At 40.0% G+C, this 20,497-nt stretch overlaps 1 protein-coding gene across 10 annotated transcripts in view; it reads right to left on the reverse strand.

Moving 5' to 3' along the window:
• The window catches only part of NUBPL (nucleotide binding protein like), a 157,050-nt gene that overhangs the window by 12,748 nt on the left and 123,805 nt on the right, over positions 1-20,497 (reverse strand). For all 10 annotated transcript variants that reach the window (XM_039538840.1, XM_039538838.1, XM_039538841.1 and 7 more), the window contains 2 exons: positions 9,280-9,400; positions 1,507-1,589 (listed from right to left, as the gene is read on the reverse strand). In XM_039538840.1, coding sequence (XP_039394774.1) covers positions 1,507-1,589; positions 9,280-9,400 — 204 coding nt within the window. The remainder of the gene's footprint in view (positions 1-1,506; positions 1,590-9,279; positions 9,401-20,497) is intronic.

The following is a 20,497-nucleotide window of genomic DNA, read 5'->3' on the forward strand; positions in this document are numbered from 1 at the left end:
GCATGAACAGCCACAATTTTAGTTTATTTGAGAAACATGAAGATGGATGTCATATATTAAAGATTAGAATCTGACCTCATAGAACCTCTCTAACCATCATTTATGTGCTGTGAATTTTACATTTTTTAAAGTAAGAAATAAGAGAGACACATTAAAAGTCTCTCTCATTAAATGAGAAGGGCGTGGGACAGGCAATTTTAAATTGCACAGAGATTAGTGACTTTTTACTTTTTCTTTGTGAAGGGAAGTGATTATCTGAAAGACAATGAGAGAGTAAAAAAAGTTTCCTTTACTGAGGCACAGTATGTGTTAAAAATCTACTTATTTCATATTTAACGCGATATCGACAATGGAGTTTACCTATATCCCCCTGATTTCACCCTAATGCCATTACCAGTACAAGGATGGGCAGGAGTGAGACATCAGATTAGAAACAAACTCACATGGCAGACCTACAGAATTTTACTGTATTTCTCTTTTAATAGGAAAGTAGTGCTTGTAAAAGGTGCCAGCCTGATGAATGGAGACTGAAGACTCTTCATCTATCCAGAGAACAGATATACCAGAATATCACACAATCATTTCACAGATCAATAGTGATCTGTGATCAATAGTGGTACAGGCCTTATCCCAGACTAGTGAATGTGTTGCATTCTATTAGTAGTCTCATAAGGTACTTTGTTCCAACCTCTCTCTTAAAACAAAATTAACAATGTTTAGGTTTTGCTACTACTCTCCAGAATGTTGGTCACTGTATAAAAATAGAGCCCTATTGTGATAGGCATTGTACAAATGAGGTAGTAGACAGTCCCTGCTTTGAAGAGCTTAGAATCCAAACAGAGGAGACAGGCACAGGATAGAGAAAGATGTACAAGGCAGAAAAGTACTGTACTGTCAACAAGTATGACAATATCTTATGCACAAAACTACTTTTCTGGAAAGATAAGTCTGTTTTATTCCCACTTTCTTTGGCAATAAAATGCTATGGTGAATTCACAGAAAAATCCCATTTCCTATTGCCTACAAATTCCTCCACTTCCTGCTAACCTGTGCAGGTTCTTGTTACACAGATCTTTTGACAGAACTAACCTTCCCCTTTGATCCTCTCATGGCTCAACTACCAAAGGATCAACAGACAGCTTTAGAAGATCTATGTTATTAGTTAGATCTCATGTGGCCTGACACTGACTCTTCTTCTTCTTGGCATGCAAGCATTTGGACTGAGTCTTTTGCTACAGAGACTATGGTTCAGACTACTTAAACAAAAACATGTGCACAAAGAGAAAAAGACAGAAAGGACAACCTACATACCTGTGTACCTCACTTTTTGAGCAAGTACATCGATTAATTCAATTTTCAGGATTTATTTCCTTATGTTAACAAGAAGGTTTCCCTTCTTAAAAAAACAGAGACTTTTCCCTTCTTTCTCCCCACTCTCCAGGGTATTTTTGTTTGTTTGTTGTTTTTGTTTGGTTTTTTTTTTTAAGTGCATAGCACTAAACTTACCATGTCACTTTGAGGCTGTGAGATGACAATAGGCTGGCCGGCATCACAGGTCTCTCTTATATTAACATGCAATGGAATGTCTCCTGCATTAAAAACACCAAAATGCATTTACATAAAGACTTAATATTTCATAAGTGCATTTCATTAAACTAGCCCTGAAGCTACTTGAAATCATATTCCAGTTCAGGCTATCCTTTGAATTACTTAATCTCTAAAATTAGCATTTAAAATTAAAATTAGCTGCAGCAGAGTTCCACATGTCCTCAATCATTAGTACCAAATACATTTCAAATGTATTCGTTTTCTGGAAAAAGAGCAGATTGCTTTGCAGTAATTTGCAATGACAGGAAGTTTGCTTTATTGCTTTCTGGAGAAGCAGAAAAGCTCAAGCTGAGACATTTCTATGGTCTAGACATTTTGGAAGGGTACAAAATAAAAACACTTCTTTGAGTGTCAGGATAACATACTATTCAACATATTTCTTACTTTTGTATTTTCAACAGTGTTTTGAGATATTTATCAATATCCAAACTATAGCACATTTTGTTGCCAAACAACAAAATGTACTATAGTCCTTAGTAGGCCATTGATTTAATTAAGTGCTAGTTGTATATTCAACTCATTCTCTTTTACAAGGGCTAACTACTGTGTGTTTTGCTTGTGTAATCAGCAGGGAACTGTTATAAAAGAAAAATGTACTAAAGGAAAAATCATTTATCAACCCATTGGATATTTTCACTTAATTCTGAAATATTTTTCCAGCACTAAATATAGTAAATTTTTAAAGTTCCTATAATTACTATATCACAACACAGATACTGCCTATGAGATAAAATGCAGTTAAAAACTGATCTTCTGCCAGTATTACGTTTACAGCATGCTGGAGGCCTGACTCCTCTTCACACAGGCCTTGTCTATACTCAGAAGTTTCACTGATTTAACTAACAGTGTGTTTTTAAATCAGTTTAATTAAACTGGTGTAAAACCCTGTGTAGGTACTCTTAGTTTGGCTAGTAAGTGTGTTATTTTGCTTTAACTTAAAAATAAATTAACACCAGATTAAGGTAAATGAAAAAATAGCTAAACTGAAATAAGTGTTCATATATAAACTTGCACTGATTTAACTAAAGCAGTTTCAAAACAGAACTCTAGATAAACAGATGCAAGCGTGGGTATTGTCCAGGGCCGGCTCTACCAAGCAAAAAAAAAAAAACAACAAAGCCCGGACTGCCAAAGCAAAAAAAAAAAAAAGCCGCCTGGATTGTGCCGCCCCAAGAAGGGATGAAATGCCACCCCTTAGCATGGGCCCATGGCACGTGCTTCCTCTGCTGGTGCCTGGAGCTGGCCCTGGTATTATCAAACCCTTAGACATAAGTAACATACAAGCATTGGTCCAAGAAGTATCTGTAGTTGAGCCCCTTTATAACGGTGACCAAAATAAATTTTAAGTTCAACATCATTAGAGGAGGAAAGGCATCGAAATCTTGCACTGAACTTTAGAAGAGGATTTAAAAAAAAAAAGTTAAGGATGCTAGTGAAAAAGACCCTACAAGAAAAAAATTAAAATAAAAAAAAGTATGGAGCTGCAGGTATTGACTCCATAATTAAGGTTGAATTGAATTCTGCATGTAAAGATGACATGCAACTTCTGTTATATATGAAGACTACACTCTATCCTCCCCAAAATTGCTCAATACTTACGCTTTTGGCACAGAATGAATTTTCTGAGAATTTAAGTAAATCCATACATATTTTTTTTAGTTAAAAATTGGTCCTTTAAGAAATTTACCATTGCAGGTCAGATCTTTTCTTTGTCCCGAATGTCCTTAGTAATGGAATAATATGGACTCGTCAAAGTCCCACATAGTTAAAATTACCGTTATCTTGCGATTTTGAAAACTATTATTTTTAGGCCACATTTTGAAGACTATTATTTTTAGGATTCAGAGTAATTTTTTGCAGTCGGTCTTCACAACTAAAATTTACTGCTTCAGCAGCAATAGAATTACACAAAGAACTGCCCTTTTTCAAAATGGCTGCCATCTCCTACTGTTCTCAAAAGGATTGAGGGCCACATTTAAGAAGGTATTTAGGTGTTTAAAGATGCAGATTGGTGCCCAGGATGATTTACAAAAGCACCTAATGGAGTTAAAGACAGTAGCTAAAGGTATAAAAAGAAACAAATTATTCTGTGAGTACATTAGAAGCAGAAAACCTGCAAGAGAATCAGTGGGTCTGCTGGACCACTATGGGTAAAGCAAGCAATTAAGGAAGATAAGGATATTGCTGAGAAACTAAATGATTTCTTTGCACGATTCTTCACCACAGAGCACACCTGCCTAGGACCTACTCTTTTCTGGTAATAACAATGAAGCGCTATCAGAGAGTGAGGTAACAAAATAGAAGGGCTGGAACGAACTGATAAATAAAAAAGCAACAAATTTCCATTGAGTCCTGATGGTATATGCCCAAGAGTTCACAATATACCTAAGAATGAAGTTGCTGAGCTCCTAACAAAAACATGCAAACTCTTATTTTTTTAAAAAGTTACTATACCAGGGGATTGAAGGGTAGCAATTGTTGTGTGTTTTAAAAAGGTGATAGAAGTGATCTGGGATATTACAGACAAGTAAGCCTTACTTATATATCTGATACATGTATTGAAAAACAATTAAAATAGAATTATAAGAGATCTAGGAGATTACAAATTTATTAGGGTCTAACCAGCATACCTTCTGCATAGGAAAATGTATCTACAAATCTGTTAGAATTAACTGAACGTGTTAATACAGAAATCGATAAAGGGGAACTGGTTGATGTACTTCATTAGAACTTTTGAAGGCCCTTAACAAAGCTTCTTACAAGAAGCTACTAGAGAAACTAAGTATTCATGATGTGTTGGTCAAAGTAATGGATCAGAAACTGGCTGAGACATGGAAAAGAAATGGCCAATTTTCCTCATGATAAAATTTAAATAGTAGAGTGTCACAATGTTCTATACTAGGACCACTGTTGTTTAACATATTCATCAATGATATAAAAAAGGCGGTGAGCAGTGAGGTTGCAAAATTTGCAGATGACACAAAATTATTTGGTTAGTCAGAACTGGAGAAGGCTCAGGAACATCAGAGTCTTCCAAGCTCAGTGTCAGGTGCTACCTCTCAGTAGTCAGGCTTAGTGGCTGGGCCAGAGGTCAAAGCCAGACTTCAAGTCGGGACTGGGCCAAGTGTGGCATTGGAATCGAGATCTGGGGACAGGCCAGAGTCAGAACTAAGATCAGGGTCCATAGTGAAGCCAGAATTAGTACCACAGCTGAAGTCCAGATGGAAGCCAGGGGTTGAAGCAAGGTGGTCAGAGTCCAGGGACAAGCCAAGTCACAGTCTTAGCCAGAATCCAGATACAGCTCAAAGATCAAAGCCAGGTAGTCAGAGTCTGGGGGTCCAGGGAAGATCAGGAGGCAGAGGTAAGCCTGGAGCGGATCAGTAACAGGGCTGGAACAAGAGCAGGGTAGGGCAAGGACACGATTGGAACAGGGCTTGGGCAAGGCTGGGGCAGAAACAGGAACAGGGTCAAGAGCAGGTTGGGAGTCTCAAGAGTCTGTGACTCTGTGAGGCAGCACGAGGGTTTCTGGCTGGGTAGTTGCACAGACTGATCTGCAGCTCTGGTGCGGTTGAGGAAATACTTGAGCCTGGGGTATAGGCTGCAGCTGCATGCCTGAAGGCTGAGTCACTGCAGGCTCTGTGCAAAGGGTAAGTCAGTGCACCTACTGAAGCACTGGGGATGGGTGGGCAGAAGCCTGCCCACATCTAAAGGCCCCTGCTCACAGTCTAAGGGGAGGAGCCACCAGACCCAGGTATCAATGATTATGGGAGACAACCAACAAAAATAAAAGGATGGAAATGGGGGTCACAGGTTCAAAGTCAGGAATCCAGATGGGGACACCCAGCAGAAGACTCGAGACAGCGTCCTCTGCTCCTCAAAGGCATCCAGGGAGCATGGCCCAGAGGAACTCTGCCCAGAGATGTGGCTTGAGGGATGAGCAGAAGTAGGTCTCATAGTCGCAGAGCAACCCCTCATCCAGCTTCCTCCTCATGGGTCCTGAGGAGATCCTGGTAAAAGACCAGCAGCTCAGATTGGTTTTGGGGGAAAAGAGCTACTGGTTGTATCGGAGCCCTCAGAGGGGGTGGATGAAAGCATGTGCCAGCGCACTCCACGCCTTACTACCTGGACTGTAAGGAATTCTGCAGGGCCTTGAGGTGGAAGACACAGACCTGACTGCAGACACAGAGCAGGCCCTTTCTCCCTCCTCCAGGGAAGACTCAGGACACCTGCAGAGACCCAGTGCAGCCCGAGCCAGAAAAACTCCAGGATCTTCTGGAGGCTGACCGGAATGTCTGGGGGCGGGCTCAAGGTGTTGAGCTGGTGCCAGAGGATGGACAGGGCCAGTTGGTTAAGCACTCGTGCCCTCCCTCATAGAGAAAGGCACCAGAGCAGCTTCGGCCACTTCTGCAACCAGTCACCCACCCTGGCCTCGAGATCTACCCAATTCTCTAGTGGGGAGAGACTGGTGGCAGAAAGGTGAACGCTAAGACACAGCAGCAGGCCCACACTCTACCAGATGGCTGGGAGTGCTGTAACAAATCATTTCACTTTGAATCATTTAAATTATATGCTATTATAGTTTGAATGCTGTTTAACCTGCAGTAAGAGATTGGTGTCAGGGATTTTGTGCCTGGTTTAGGATTTTTAGGTCATATAGTAGTAGGGATTATTAGTTACTTTACTAAAACGATACTTCGTTTTGGAAAGGAATACTGCCTATGTCAATTACTTTATCGGAAGGTTACATCTGTGTCTTTTGGTGTTTCCTTAACAACATCGGGAATTTATACCTTGGGAAGAACAGATTAAGGGGGCATTAGCTAAGTTATTCGCTGACAGTAGATCTTAAATTGCTTTGAAATTTACATAGATATGATGCAATTAATAACAGCGCCGGTGGGAGGGAGGGAGCTTGCCAGCCATCCCCGGCCTTCAGGCCGAAGCTCTTGACCCAGCTGAAGGAGACTGCCAAGTAGATGGCTTGGCAAGCTTCCACCTGCATCAGGTCACCAGGGTCCTGGGCCATGAGGAGCACATTGACAACATATGCCAACAGGACTACCCACAAATCTGGCTCTCTAAGCACCAGGAGACAATGTTGGAAGGACAGCTGAGCAAGCAGCCCTGATTTGGCTGCAGGTTTGCCTCACAACAGATGAATGGGCAACATAATGATGGATTCATTCAGTGTTGGTTAATGCACAAATGCATGAATTGGAGAGAATAATTTAAACAGTTAATTGTATCAAGCAAAGAAAAAGACCTGGTATTGGACAAAAATGTTCAGTATGGACAACTATAAAAATGTTAGGATACATAAGGAATAGGATAAAATGGAGAATAATACAGAAATTATTATGTTTCCTTATATAAATCAGTACAATCTCATTTGGAATATTCTGTTTAGTTCTTGTCACTCCCTTTCAAAAAGCATTTAGAGAAATAGAAGGATTCCAGAAATGGGGGCAAGAATAATGAGTGATTGATAATCTCTCATCTGAAGAATGACAAGACTTGGACTATTTCCTTTAACGAGGAGATTAATAAAATGGCGTGATAAAAAACATACAAAATAATGAATGATACTGAAAAGTTATATTGGGAACTTCAATTCAGCCTCTCTCATAATACAAGAACAAGGGGGACATTCGATGATATTAAAAAGTGGCAAATTCCAAACAGATAAAGGAAACACTTTTTCACTCAAAACACTGTTACCGGGGGGGGGAGGGGGGGGGAGGGGAGAACTTGTCACAAAGTATCATTGATTATGTCTACAGTGCAATAAACACCCTTGGCTGGCCCGTGTCAGCTGCGCCACGAGACTGAGTCAGCTGACATAGGGCAGCTGCAGGTGTTTTATTGCAGTGTAGACATACACATTGAGGCCAAGATCTTGGTAGGATTCAAAAGATATTTATACGGATAACAAGAATGTCCACATTTTTACTTATAAATATGAACAAAAACACACCCCAGAGCTTTGGAAGATGTAATATAAACCCTCAGAACTTTTGGTCATAAGTCAAACTCTAACTATTGGGCATTGGAAGGAGATATTCCATATGAGCAGGTTATCTCATAACTGACTCTTGCAGGTTTTCCTCCTTTGAAGTATCTGGCCACTCTTGGAGACAGGACAGATACTGGTCTGATCCAGTATAGTAATTCCTATGTTTCTATGTACAATATAAACTCACTTTAACCCTTACATCACTACATTCATGCTCTTTAATGAGTGGCTGGAGAACATTATGTTTGTATCCACTCCTCTTCAAACCTCTTCCTCCCTCCTGCCAAATCAGCAAATCCCTTGGCTTCACCCTGACTTCCCATCCCTGGCCAACTTTACAATTTTGGGGGCAGCAAAAGCCACTTATGGAGATCAATGGCTGACCAAGCACCTTGTGCCACTGCGGATGGAGACTTTGCACCCACCAGCATAACCCAAGGCTGAAGCAATCCCCTTTGACTCTGATTCCCACACATTATGCTTCCACCAGGTGACCCTAAATGTGCGTCTTCAATTCTAAATTCCATTCCTATGTTAGATTTGTATCAGACCTTGATGTCTTTATGAAGATTTTAAATGAACTTCCTCGTTTATTTTAATGATAAGCTGTGGAATATCATTGACATAATTACAGTAATACATGGAGATACATCATTAGCATGCACAATTATCTCATTTACCAACTTAAATGTGCTTTTATGTTTTATAACCTCTTCCTGATCACTCAGGTTTAAACATGCTATTTTTAAAAAAGGTAAGCAATTAATCCACATTTTAAAATTATACATAATTCCACATTAAATCAATATGTGAACAATTCTTGTTTTGAATTCCTTACGAGTTAAGATAAATTTTCTTTTGAAACCACATTTTGCAATCCAGTATAATCCTGAAATCCCAACTAACAATAATTAAGGTGCTCTAAACATAACTGACCTTGGACAACCAGTGTGTGTGATTCAAAACAAGATGTAAACTACTTACTCGCCATGCAAAACGCAACAATTCAGTATTCTATATGTAGGTACAAAAATAATGGGCCTAATGCATTGCTGTTCAGCTTACAAAGTTTTCCCACATAAAAAGCACATTCCTGTTCCCAATGGAGTCAATGGTCCAACTCCCACTGACTCCAATGGGAAGAGTTTAGGTCCTAAATGTCATTGCATGCATGTTACTAAATTTCACCATAATTAACAGTACGCTTTATTATTTAACAATTATATAATGTATCTGATAAATAATGCTATATGTTGTATGCTGTATAATACATAGATATCAGAACAGTCCATGTTCTGAAGAGTTTACAATCTAGAAGACAGTCAAGATCACTGAGATCCAGTGGATGGAGTTACCATAGACACTATCCCACTTGTGGCCCTTATATATGTGAGTATTAATCATATTTGTCATAAACTTCCAAATCTAGCCAGCATTTCATTAAAAGAAAAAATCCTGAGACAATGATAATAAACAGCATAAAAACTGTAATGAAACTCAGCAATTTAAAATTATTTCTGTACCTTTTTTTCTGCTTGACCATTATTTGAACATACAGTATCACGGTAATGCTGTCCCATACTTTTTTCAAGCAGAGTTTTCCTTATGCATTTCATTAATTCATCCATCAACAATAAAAATCATATCAGTATTCTTACCTAAAACATCTAGTCCAAGGGTTTTTGCTAGATCTCTCACACCATCAGCTCCAAAAATATGGGTCTCATGTTTACATTTTGGGCACTGGAAAACACTCATATTTTGGACAAGCCCCAAAACCTGTTAAGTTAAAAAAGAATGTTCAAATCTGGAGTCTTAGAATCAATGCTGGTATATTATATCTATCCACATATGGCATCAGAGAAATAGATCTCAAAAAGGTATCTTAAAAGTATTAGTTTAAAATGAATAGACCGTTTTAAACAGTGTCCCCACAGCCCCTAGATTCCTGGCTCAGCAACAAAGTAATTTTGTTATTTTTATTTTATCTTCGTTTTATAAATATTAATATATCATATACTTCATATTAATTGCAAGATTGCTGCCTTTCAAGTCAAGATTATGAAGCACATTTGTTACAAAACATCTCTTATGCTACCCAAACTACAGTACTTAACTTGCAAACACCACTTTCTGACATCTCAGTAAACAATTGTATTATATAACTTTGAACCCTGGAGGTTTTATGTGCTGTGTTTTACAGTCTGGTAGTTTAAAGTTTCATTTCATGAACTGTGACATATTAGTACAAGAAGTGAGACAAGCTGTGGGAGGTAATATCTTTTATTGGACCAACTTTATAAGTTAACTTTATAAAGTTGGTCCAATAAAAGACATTACTTCACCCATCCTGTCTCTCTAGTATCGTGGGACCAACACGGCTACCACTACACTGCATTACAAAAAGTGTCACAATTGGACCTGTTTTTTTAAAAAAGACATTTTTGGCTATTAGCAGGAAAATATCCTCAAAAAGAAACCCAGATTTGCTATTCTCTCTGAGGAGCAGAGACACATTTAAAGATCAAAACAATAGAAATAATTATGCAAGGCAGAAACTGACAAAAACTGTGGGACAAAAATCTAATATACACAATTTTGTTGATGTCCAATTTCCAACATCTTCCTTGCAAAAATATGAAGAAAGTTTGCCAACCTGGGCACAAAATCTACTTTTCCATATTTTAGAATTATGCTGATGATAACACTAATCACATTGTGTTTATCTGGCAAACAAAGTTAAGCACTAGGGATGACCAGAATTTTGCAAACCCGCCAGGAATAACTTTCACCCAAATTTGACATGTTATAAGGCTCTTGTGGTTTATTAATCAACAGAAAACCTGCACAATCTTAGCTTCATGTTGCAGAGTCAACTGCTATATATTAAAATTCTATAAAAAGACAATAAATAGATCACCTAGATATAATAGCCAAAATTTCCAAATTTCAGAGTGAAAGTTTCAAGATACAGAGGGCCTTTGAAAATTTCACCTTGAATTCCTAAACTTCGGCACCTGAATAAAGTGGCCTGGTTTTCAGAAGTGCTGATCATCCAGTTTCCACTGAAGTTAATGGGAGCTGCAGGGGATCAACACCACTAAAAATCAATCACATTACTTAGGCTGCTATTTACAATAAGCACCCAAGTTTGAAAATACTGGCCAATGTAAAGAATATGGAGAGAGGAATATAAACAGGTAAACATGTTATTTTTACTTTATAACACATAACTGTGCTCAATGTGCAATCAAATACAACATAAAAAAAAAGTGAATCAGCTTTGGTGAACTTGCTTTTCTATACCTGCATTTGGTGTTCTGAATTTTTCACATGGTAGCATAGGTTTACTATTTAGAGCTTTCAGCAGATTTAAAGCAGGACATTTTTACTCTCAGTTCTTTGGCTGGGAAGGATTACAGCTGTTGCAGGGGCAGCACATTCAATTTCTAAAGGGAGGCACAGGGAGGGAGGAAGAAAGACAATGTTTTATAGAGCTCCTTGTAGCCAATGTAAGTGCTCTGTTGATGGACTCCTAAACGAGTGATATAACATGGCGATTTAAATGTGTGTGTAAACTTGAAACTGAAAGATAATGAAGTAGGATGATCCTTTGAGATTTGAGAGACATCTCCCAAGGGATGAGGGAGGGGGAGAATAAGATGATTGACCCAATTAAGTATGTCAGGCACCTAGCTTTTTAAATTTCTGTAGTCCTCTTACAGTACATGAACACTGCACACTTTTTTTGGTGACATTTAGAGTACCTACCTGCATAGCCCACAAAGGATGGATATTAAATTGCAGTGTAGTCAGTGAGGCATGGCTTAGGCAAACAAAGACACACCTGAAGGGCATGGGTATGTATGCGAGTACATCCCCAACACGCTCTCACCCAACCCATGCCACTGATATTTTTAGCAGTATAGCGTCCCACTGCCTCCCCACTGAAGAAGGCTTTCCCTGCTGCAGGAAAAGACTTCAGGGGGGGAAGGCATGGACACCTCCCACTGCTGGAGCCCTTCCCCACAGCGGGGAAAGACTGTGGCAGCAGGGACCCTCTTCTCTGCCAGACCCTTTTCACTGAAAAGTACAGCTGCACACTTGGATGCAGCCTACTTTTCACTGCGGTAAGTAGCTACATGTACACTACACACCATCAGCAGTGGTGTGTAGTGTAGACGTAGCACTGAAGTATTAAAAAAAAAGACAAACACAACAAACCTGGTCACAAAAAGTGATGTTGTCTTACAGTGTATTGTTTAAATGTTTTATAGCTGTTTGTATAACTGTTTCATTAATCCTTTGATGATAGCAACACACCACCAGAAAAAGTAACTGTGCCAGAGCTTTATTAAGACAATGCTACTGTAGCTGTATGCTCCATGCTAAATCATTTGTTAATGTCTCATTCATGATCTTTTTTCTTCAGCTAGTTGTACTGAAAGCAAATGACTCTGTGACACAGGTAAATCAGGTGCCAGGTCTGTAGGCATAAGCTGAGACTGACAAATTCATAGCTGGAAACCAGTCCAGCTCACTTACATGTTAATGCAGCAAAGAGTCCTGTGGCAACTTATAGACTAACAGACGTTTTGGAGCATGAGCTTTCGTGGGAGAATACCCACTTCGTCGGATGCATGTAGACATGTTAATATTGTTACATGTTAATACTGTTACATGTTAATATTGTTCAAGGTAGGTGTTAGACTTGTAAAGATGTGTTTAGACTCTATAAGATGTGTAAGTTGTTGCATGCATTAATCTTATTTGTAGTGTCTGTATTCCATGCTGCAAGGAAAAATGTAAGTTTGTTTTACAACTGTAAAAATGCCTGCTCTGGACTTGTGAACTCTAATAGAAGAGGGGCTCCCCACACCCATACAGGAGGGCTATCAAAATTCAGTGGGCAATCACAAAACAAAAGCTTTGTTAATTGCTTTATCCACCCATGGAGAAGTACATGCAGAAGGCCTTGTCTCATTGGTTTGAATGCTGGAAGAGGGAAATAAAAATAGCTAACATGAAGATTTTTCTTCTCTTTGCAAGTCTGGACTCTAACAAGGGCTGGAGCTAAGAAACAAAAAGCAGAGATCCCCATGGTCGACATGGTTAAGCCCTAAAAAGACATTAAGTGGTGACAGATTACTTCATCTCTGTCACTTTTTGAATCAGACTCAAACTAATTTGTGTATATATGCTTGCTTGCTTGAACCTGTAAATAACTTTTATTTCTTCTTTCCTAGTTAATAAACCTTTGGTTAGTTTATTACAATATTGGCTACAGGCTTTGTCTTTGGTGTGAGATCGAAAGTACAAATTGATCTGGGGTAAGTGACTGGTCTCTTGAGACTGGGAGCAACCTGAATGTTTTGTGATTTTTGGTCTACGTGACCATTTATCACTAAGCCCAGCTTGCCTGCGTGGCAAGATAGACTGGAGAACTCAAGGGGACTGTCTGGGATTCTATGGTAAGACTGTTAAAGTGATCTAGAGGTTCATGTTTGTTACTGGGTTGGTGAAATCTAACTGTAGAACATAGCACCAGCTAGGGGAGTCTGCCCTGCTTTTGACAGTCTGCCCTGAGATTGGCACTCTCGATCATAAGTCACTCCAGATGGCGTGACAGACACACAGTCCCTTGATGCCTATGCCACACGCTCATTTTTACATTCCTTCTTCATTATTCTTGTCTATCATCTACCTAGTAGTGTATTTTAATGTATAAATGGCTCCTTCTGAATATCAGCAGAGCTTTGGAATACTGGACTGTTCACTCTCAGTGTGAAATATTATGCAGAGTCCACTTTCTCACTTAGGATTCTATTATTTATTTTTATAGTTATTAACTAAGTTATTATTTGGGTTATTGTAACGCCTAGGAGCCCTAATCACAGACCAGGACCCCCTTGTGCTAGGCGCTGAACTAACAGTTTGCCCCACAAAGCTTACAATCTAAGTGTAAGACAAGAGACAAGAGATGGATACAGTCAGTTGGGGGAGTACAAGGAAACAATTAGATAATATTGGTCAGGATGACAGGTTGTGGTCTCAGCACAACAGTGGCCTAACTTGGCATGTTTTTTGCAAGCATTACTGAAAAGGAACATTTTAGGAGGTTTTAGAAGGAGACTAAGGCTATGTTTACACTTACCGCGCGGGTCGACGCGGTGAGTTCGACTTTTCGGAGTTCGAACTATCGCGTCTGATCTAGACGCGATAGTTCGAACTCCTGAAGCGCCGCGGTCGACTCCGGTACTCCACCTCGTCAGAAGGAGTTGGCGGAGTCGACCTTGGAGCCGCGGAGTTCGGTTCCGCTGCGTCTGAACGGGTGAGTTTTTCGAATTAGGGTAGTTCGAATTCAGCTACGCTATTCACGTAGCTGAATTTGCGTACCCTAATTCGACCCCCGCCCGTAGTGTAGACCTGGCCTAATATGTTAGTTTTCTGGCTGGTCATGGGAAGCTCTTCCCAAGCATGAGGGGCAGCATGGGAGAAAGCAAAAAAGATGTCTGTTTGAAAATTTAACAAACAAGTGTGTCAAACACAATTTTCACATGGATATTACTGTGGGTTTACAATTCCTTCTGGTTGAAATTTGTTCTTCAAAGTACTGGTGTAAGAGGAACCAATATAGCAAAATTGGAAATGAAATGATTTAATAAATTGGAACAGCAGCAGCTCAAAAAATAGATTTTATGATTTTGTGGGGCTTTTGTGCACTACAATTATAAACTTAAAAGTTTGATGTTTTTCCCCAGATCAAATTTGTCAGTTCATTAGTTCACAATATGCATTAATCAAAATGACTATTTTAAAAAGCTATTATAATTTATGTAAACATTTTTATCACTCTGATGTATTTGTTAATATGCGTATTGTTGCATATGTACAAAAAGAAAGATAGTATGACTTCACTATTATCCTCAAAGTTTTTAAATCCATAGACTGAAAGTAATAAGTCTGGCTAATTAAGACTGTAATAGCTTTCATTTCCCTGTTCAAATAACAGAGCTGAAAAAGTTACAAAGTGGCCTTTACAGTCTACACAAACTATCCCATAAATATGTATGAATCTAATTCCACTCCCTATTCTTTTGTGAGCTGAGCCTCACAGTAAATTCTCTGGCAAACCTAGTTCACAAAAGATATAGAAACTAGTGTGAATTAAATCCCTTTCAGAAATGGTGCTGCCTGTGGTATGGGAGAAAAGGATAACTACATAGTATTCCATCAATAGAAATTTCATATGCTGGAGAGAGGCCCACAGAGAAATAATGGGGAATAAAGAAACTAGCACCTTAACTCAAACTCCTCATCTCCTACAGTCCCTGAGCATCTTACCAGGTTCTGTTAATCTTTTGGTAACACTATGGGGCATCGCCTCCAACTGGATACTTGGGTGAGGTACCTTTAGCCATTTTCTGCCTCTCTCAAGAAGTCAGAAGTTAGTTTTTTCCTTGTATCAGAAAAGTACAATACTGCAATAACCAATAAACAGTTTGACATCCAAAATTGTCTAAAATAAAACTAAATGTATTTAGAAAATTGAGAGAAGATTAAAACAGCAGCTAAATGATAGTAAAATACACACATCTAAACCCACATCTGGATTCACCTAAGAAGGTCAAAACCTTTTTAGTTACAGGAGATAAAGTTAGAATGAAAGCCTTTCATTACATCTTTAGAGATCTTGAGGGGAATCCGGGCTCTACTGAAGTCAATGAGAGTTTTGCTATTGACTTCAAATGGGGCCAGGATCACCCTCCCACCCCCGTGTTTCAATGGTCCACTCCCAAAACATTTACCAGTCAGCATTTCAACTTCTCAGATGTCCAGTTCACTGGTGTCAGTGACCACTCATGTGCCTCCTCTTGCTCAGCAGCCCTTCACCCCAAGTTACTTTAGCCTGGCCAGATTCTACTTGTACTACATTTGTAACTGAATCATCGTTAAATTCAAAGTACAGGATGTGGTAAGGACATTGGACCAAGACTCAGCAGACCTGGATTCCAATTCCCTCTCTGGGCTACCACAGATTGCCTGTGTGACCTTGGGCAAGTCACTTCATGTGTCTTTGCTTCAGTACACCATTTACAAAATGGGGATAATAATACGTCCTTTCCATCCCTCCTCATCTGACTGTAAACAATTCAGGGCAGGGCCTGACTCTTACTACGTGCATTGGTCCTCTAGGTGCTACAGTGATACAAATAAATAGCCAGATAGACAACAATATTAGTAGAGTTAAAAGAAAATACACCTCGGACTCTTTCTCCAGTACAACAGCCAATTGTATATATAGCTGGCCTTTGGAACCTGTGAAATCCACATCTTCCACCAATCTGAACATCCTGGAAGGAGGATTTCAGCTTTATTAAAACTAAACGAGTTAGTCCTTTTCCTTTCAGAGATGGTCTTGAAAACATAAACCAACAGAAACTGATCTCTAAAGTTGAAAGCACTTCACTGATTTTTCCTAAATAGTACAAATTATTCATGGATTTCCCCACCAGCTGCCCTGTGCTGGCCTTTGGGGTTCATGAAAACCACAGCTACAGATTCTTAGATTTAGGGTAGATTCCAAAAATTCACAGCTATGGGCGGCAGTGCCACACTGCAGCAGCACCAGTGCAACAGAGGCAAGCACACTCCCTGCCAAGTGAACGCCAGCAGTTGAACTGGCTCCTCTGCTCACAACGAGTGTGACTGCTGCCCACAGCAGGTAGAGTTCAAGACAATGAGAGGGCACATGATCTTCTAATGGAGAAGTAATGGGACTTAAAACAAGAGATTCTTGCATTGTAATTCTGTCTACAATACGGATACACCTCTATAGCTTTGGTCAAATCATTTAATCTTTCTGGTTTAGTATCCCATCTGTAAATACTTCGGACCTAAATATCTGGGGGTTAATCGGTTAATGTTTGTAAAAAGCTATCATAATGTTTGTATGATAAAATTCACCAGAATATATGCAAAATCCTTCAATTGCTTAGGGTTTATCAGCCCATAGGCCATCTACTTATCTGGAAAGCTGTCTCTTACCAAATTCTCTTAGACGGTGGTAACTATACATGGATTCAGGGCTGGCTCCAGACCTCAGCGCGCCAAGCGCGCGCTTGGGGCGGTGTGCCGCAGGAGGGTGGCAGGCGGCTCCGGTGGACCTCCCGCAGGTGTGCCTGCGGAGGGTCTGTTGGTCCCGCGGCTTCGGTGGAGCATCCGCAGGCGTGCCTGTGGGAGGTCCACCGGAGCTGCAGGACCAGCGACCGCCAGAGCGCCCCCCGCGGCATGGATTCCAGTGCAAGCAGGTGGCCTCCATTTCTGCAGCAGGCCACTACAGTTTCAAAGGACTGGTCTACACTGCGGGGGGGAGGGGGGAAATTGATCTAAGATACACTTTAGGAACGCGTTTGGGGATCGATTCATCGCGTCTACATGAGACGCGATAAATCGATCCCCAATAGATCAATCGCTACCCACCGATCCGGCGGGTAGTGTGGATGTACCCAAAGATTCCACCTCTTCCAGCAATTCTGGGCCCCAGGGCAGAACAGTCAATGGGCCCCCAGCCTGTGTGGATGCCATCCGCCTGACATTTGGGTGGTGTTGCGCCGGTACTGGCTGATGCCCAGTTTGCTGCTGGCTGTGCTGCTGAGGGTGCTCTTCCAGCACAGCCATGGCTTCCACATGCCTGCCCATCTGCCTTCGCTGCCGCTGGTACCACTCCATGCACGCCTAGGAGTCCTGCCCTGCGGCCTGCCTGGGCAATTCTTCCCCACCCCCGTTGGCAGGCCTGACCTCTTCACACAAACTTTATGTAAATTAAGTCTCGTGTTTGGGCTGCATGTCAAAAAATCATCTAGTCCCCCTAAAATCCTCACACTTGCTCCACCCACTGCACTACAAATGTGGACAGGAGTTAGCTTTAAAACAGAAGTAAATGTGATGCCTGTGTTCAGGTGTGGATGGAAAAGTTTATTGTTTCTGAAAAAAGGAAAAAGCAAGGTGAGAGAAGAGAGTAGACAAGGCCACAAAACATGGAAAGACCTGGTTGCTCTTTTCAGAGCTCATCCTACTAAGTACCCTCAACTTCCATTGAATTTGGTGGGCACTGAGGTTACCCAGCATCTTGCAGGATTGGTTTCCATTGGACTTCCATTTATGATCAGAAATGAAAAGGCCAGCAAACTAGTCTGAATGGTTGAACCATGGCATACAGATTGTCTCATGTACCAAAACTCATACCAAGGTCAGACTGAAGGAGCTGAGCCAATCTTAATATTCATTCCTCTTAGAAAAAGCTACTCACGTGTAAGAACAGAGTAAATTTGGTGAACTTTCTTTAAAATAATTTGTCATAAACCTACAAATATAAAAAAAATTAATGAAAAACAGGTTTAGCATAACATTTTACACCTATGTACTGCAGGCACCATCAGAAAAAAAAAATCTTCATGATCTTAACATATGCTTCTTTCATCAGACCTAATGGTAAATGTCAATTTAAGATAAAAAACAGATGTGATATACTACATTTCTGCCATATGTTTTTATTACATCTTGTAATGGTCCTCACTTGAGGTCTGATTGGGGAGCATGGCCTAGGGGTCATAGCCACAACCCCAGACTGCCAAGGGGGTTGTGAGGAGCCCAGGCCCTCTCACTCCACCGGGTTCCTACCCACAGCTCTTTGGGCTACCAGTAATCTGGCGACCAAGGCTGCTTAAGGCTGTCCTCCCTGGGCCTCTTCCTCCCATCTCCCCATCTGGGGTCTGCTCAGTCCAAGGCCTTCTCCTGGTGGGGAAATCCAAACCAAAAGAAGTAAGAGGGAGTTATAATGTCCAAGGTCACAGGATACTTCCCTATCTGGTTGTCTCTGGGGTGGGTTGTCCCTTCCCTCAAGGAAGACCCCTTTGGGCAGTAGTGTCAGACTTCCCTCTGCTCTGCTGGAGCTATGGGCTGCAGGTCAAATAAGCCACCCAAATATGCTAATGCCTCCTGCAAATGGAGCATTTGCTGCAGATGTGGCAGGGCGGGGCTGGCTGAGCCCAAAACGATCCCTTAACCCCTTGTTGCACAGTGTGGGGTTTGTACACCCCATCACACATCTCTAGCACAAAGTGCAACAGATATTTTATACTTTGAAATTTTTGTTACTAAAAAGTTGATGTAGATGTACATATTTCGGCAGTCAACAAATGACATTCACATTTATTGAACCCATTCATGTATTTTCTTTGTTAAGATATCCTGTGAATTAAAAATCAAGTAAAGGCAGTAATTTCAACATTTCTGTCTCAGTTTCTATTAAAAGTAAATTAGGCACTAAAGAAATTTCTACTTTTTAAAACAGAATATAAATGTTATCTAAATAGGTAATGGAGAAAATGTGTATCGCCAGAGGGAACTTTTTAAGGAGAAGATTGAAAAAAAAAATAACGAGGTGTACAGGATGCTTTCCTTTTTAATTAATGCTTAAAATTAGCAGGTATTTGAATCTGCACGTTTCTTTCCATACTTTTATTCCTTATGAAAAAAACATTTCTTTGTGGTCATATTCCAGAATGCAATACTTTGTTATTTAGAAACTCGTATTATGGTGTCAAGTTCAAAACACAATTTAATCATATGTTTTCTGAAAAACACTATTTGATTATTTACCTAGTTAATATTTAAATAATGCTTATCTTTTTTGTCCAGACATTAGAATTCAATATCAAGTCCTTTCACTGTGAACTTATTAAGCTTTTGATTTTACATTTTAAATGTTAAATTTAAAAATGAATTAAATTAAAAACGTTACAAGACTATAATTAAAAGATTCATAGAATACTGACACACAGGAAATTCAGAGTTAAAGCTGAAATATCAGAGGGGTAGCCGTGTTAGTCTGGATCTGTAAAAGCAGCAAAGAATCCTGTGGCACCTTATAGACTAACAGACTTTTTGCAGCATGAGCTTTCGTGGGTGAATACCCACTTAGTCGGATGCAAGAGTTAAAGCTGTTACCCTGTCTAATTTTCCCACATTCCCTACAGATATTACTGAGGTTTCCAAACTTTGTGTGATCTAAAATATTGGTGCCACCACTTATGCTACAGTAACTAGCTAGAATAAGGTAAATTAAAGATAAAGGCAGACCTCAGCTGGTTTCACTGATCTGTATTAAAATCAGCTTCTTAATTTACTGTAATGTTTTACTGTATTTAATGCTTTTTTTGTACTTCGTTCTTAGGTTCTCCCTCTTAACAGTAATTTACAATTCACAGGCCTGATCCTAACACACTAGATCATGCTGCCTCTCATGGTATTGAACTCAGTGGGAGTTGAAAGAGTTCAGCACCTTGTAAAATTTGCTCCATTACAGCAATCAGCAACAAACAGTCTTAGCAAGGTAGATTTGTACCAGGATAGATCACCACAGAGAAGGAGGATGATTGATATTAGCAGTAATGAAACTTAATGATACATCTAATGAGTAACTGTTTCTTGTACATAAGTGAGGAAAACATTTTAAGATGCTGGACTGTTCTTTTTCCTTAAATATTAAAGTAATTCACGACATCCACAAATGCTGAGGAGGTGCAAGGGAGAGAGACAACACAGGGGAAATCAAATCAACAGTGGGCAAGTGCCTGATCATCATGTTAAGATACACATACCATACACAGGTGAACATACCATGAACAAGACATGCATACATACATACTTGCCACATATATTTTTAGCCTCAAGCGCTATCAGTAATCTGGGGGGCAACTTTTTTTTATTTTTGTATAGGGGTTTACTTAAAGACCCATATTATGTTATTGGCCTCTGGGAGCTATCCCAGAATGCTCCCTTGTGACCGCTCTGGACAACACTCTCAACTCC

The sequence above is a fragment of the Mauremys reevesii genome, linkage group 4 (genome assembly GCF_016161935.1).
Source record: "Mauremys reevesii isolate NIE-2019 linkage group 4, ASM1616193v1, whole genome shotgun sequence".
Lineage (NCBI taxonomy): Eukaryota > Metazoa > Chordata > Testudines > Geoemydidae > Mauremys > Mauremys reevesii.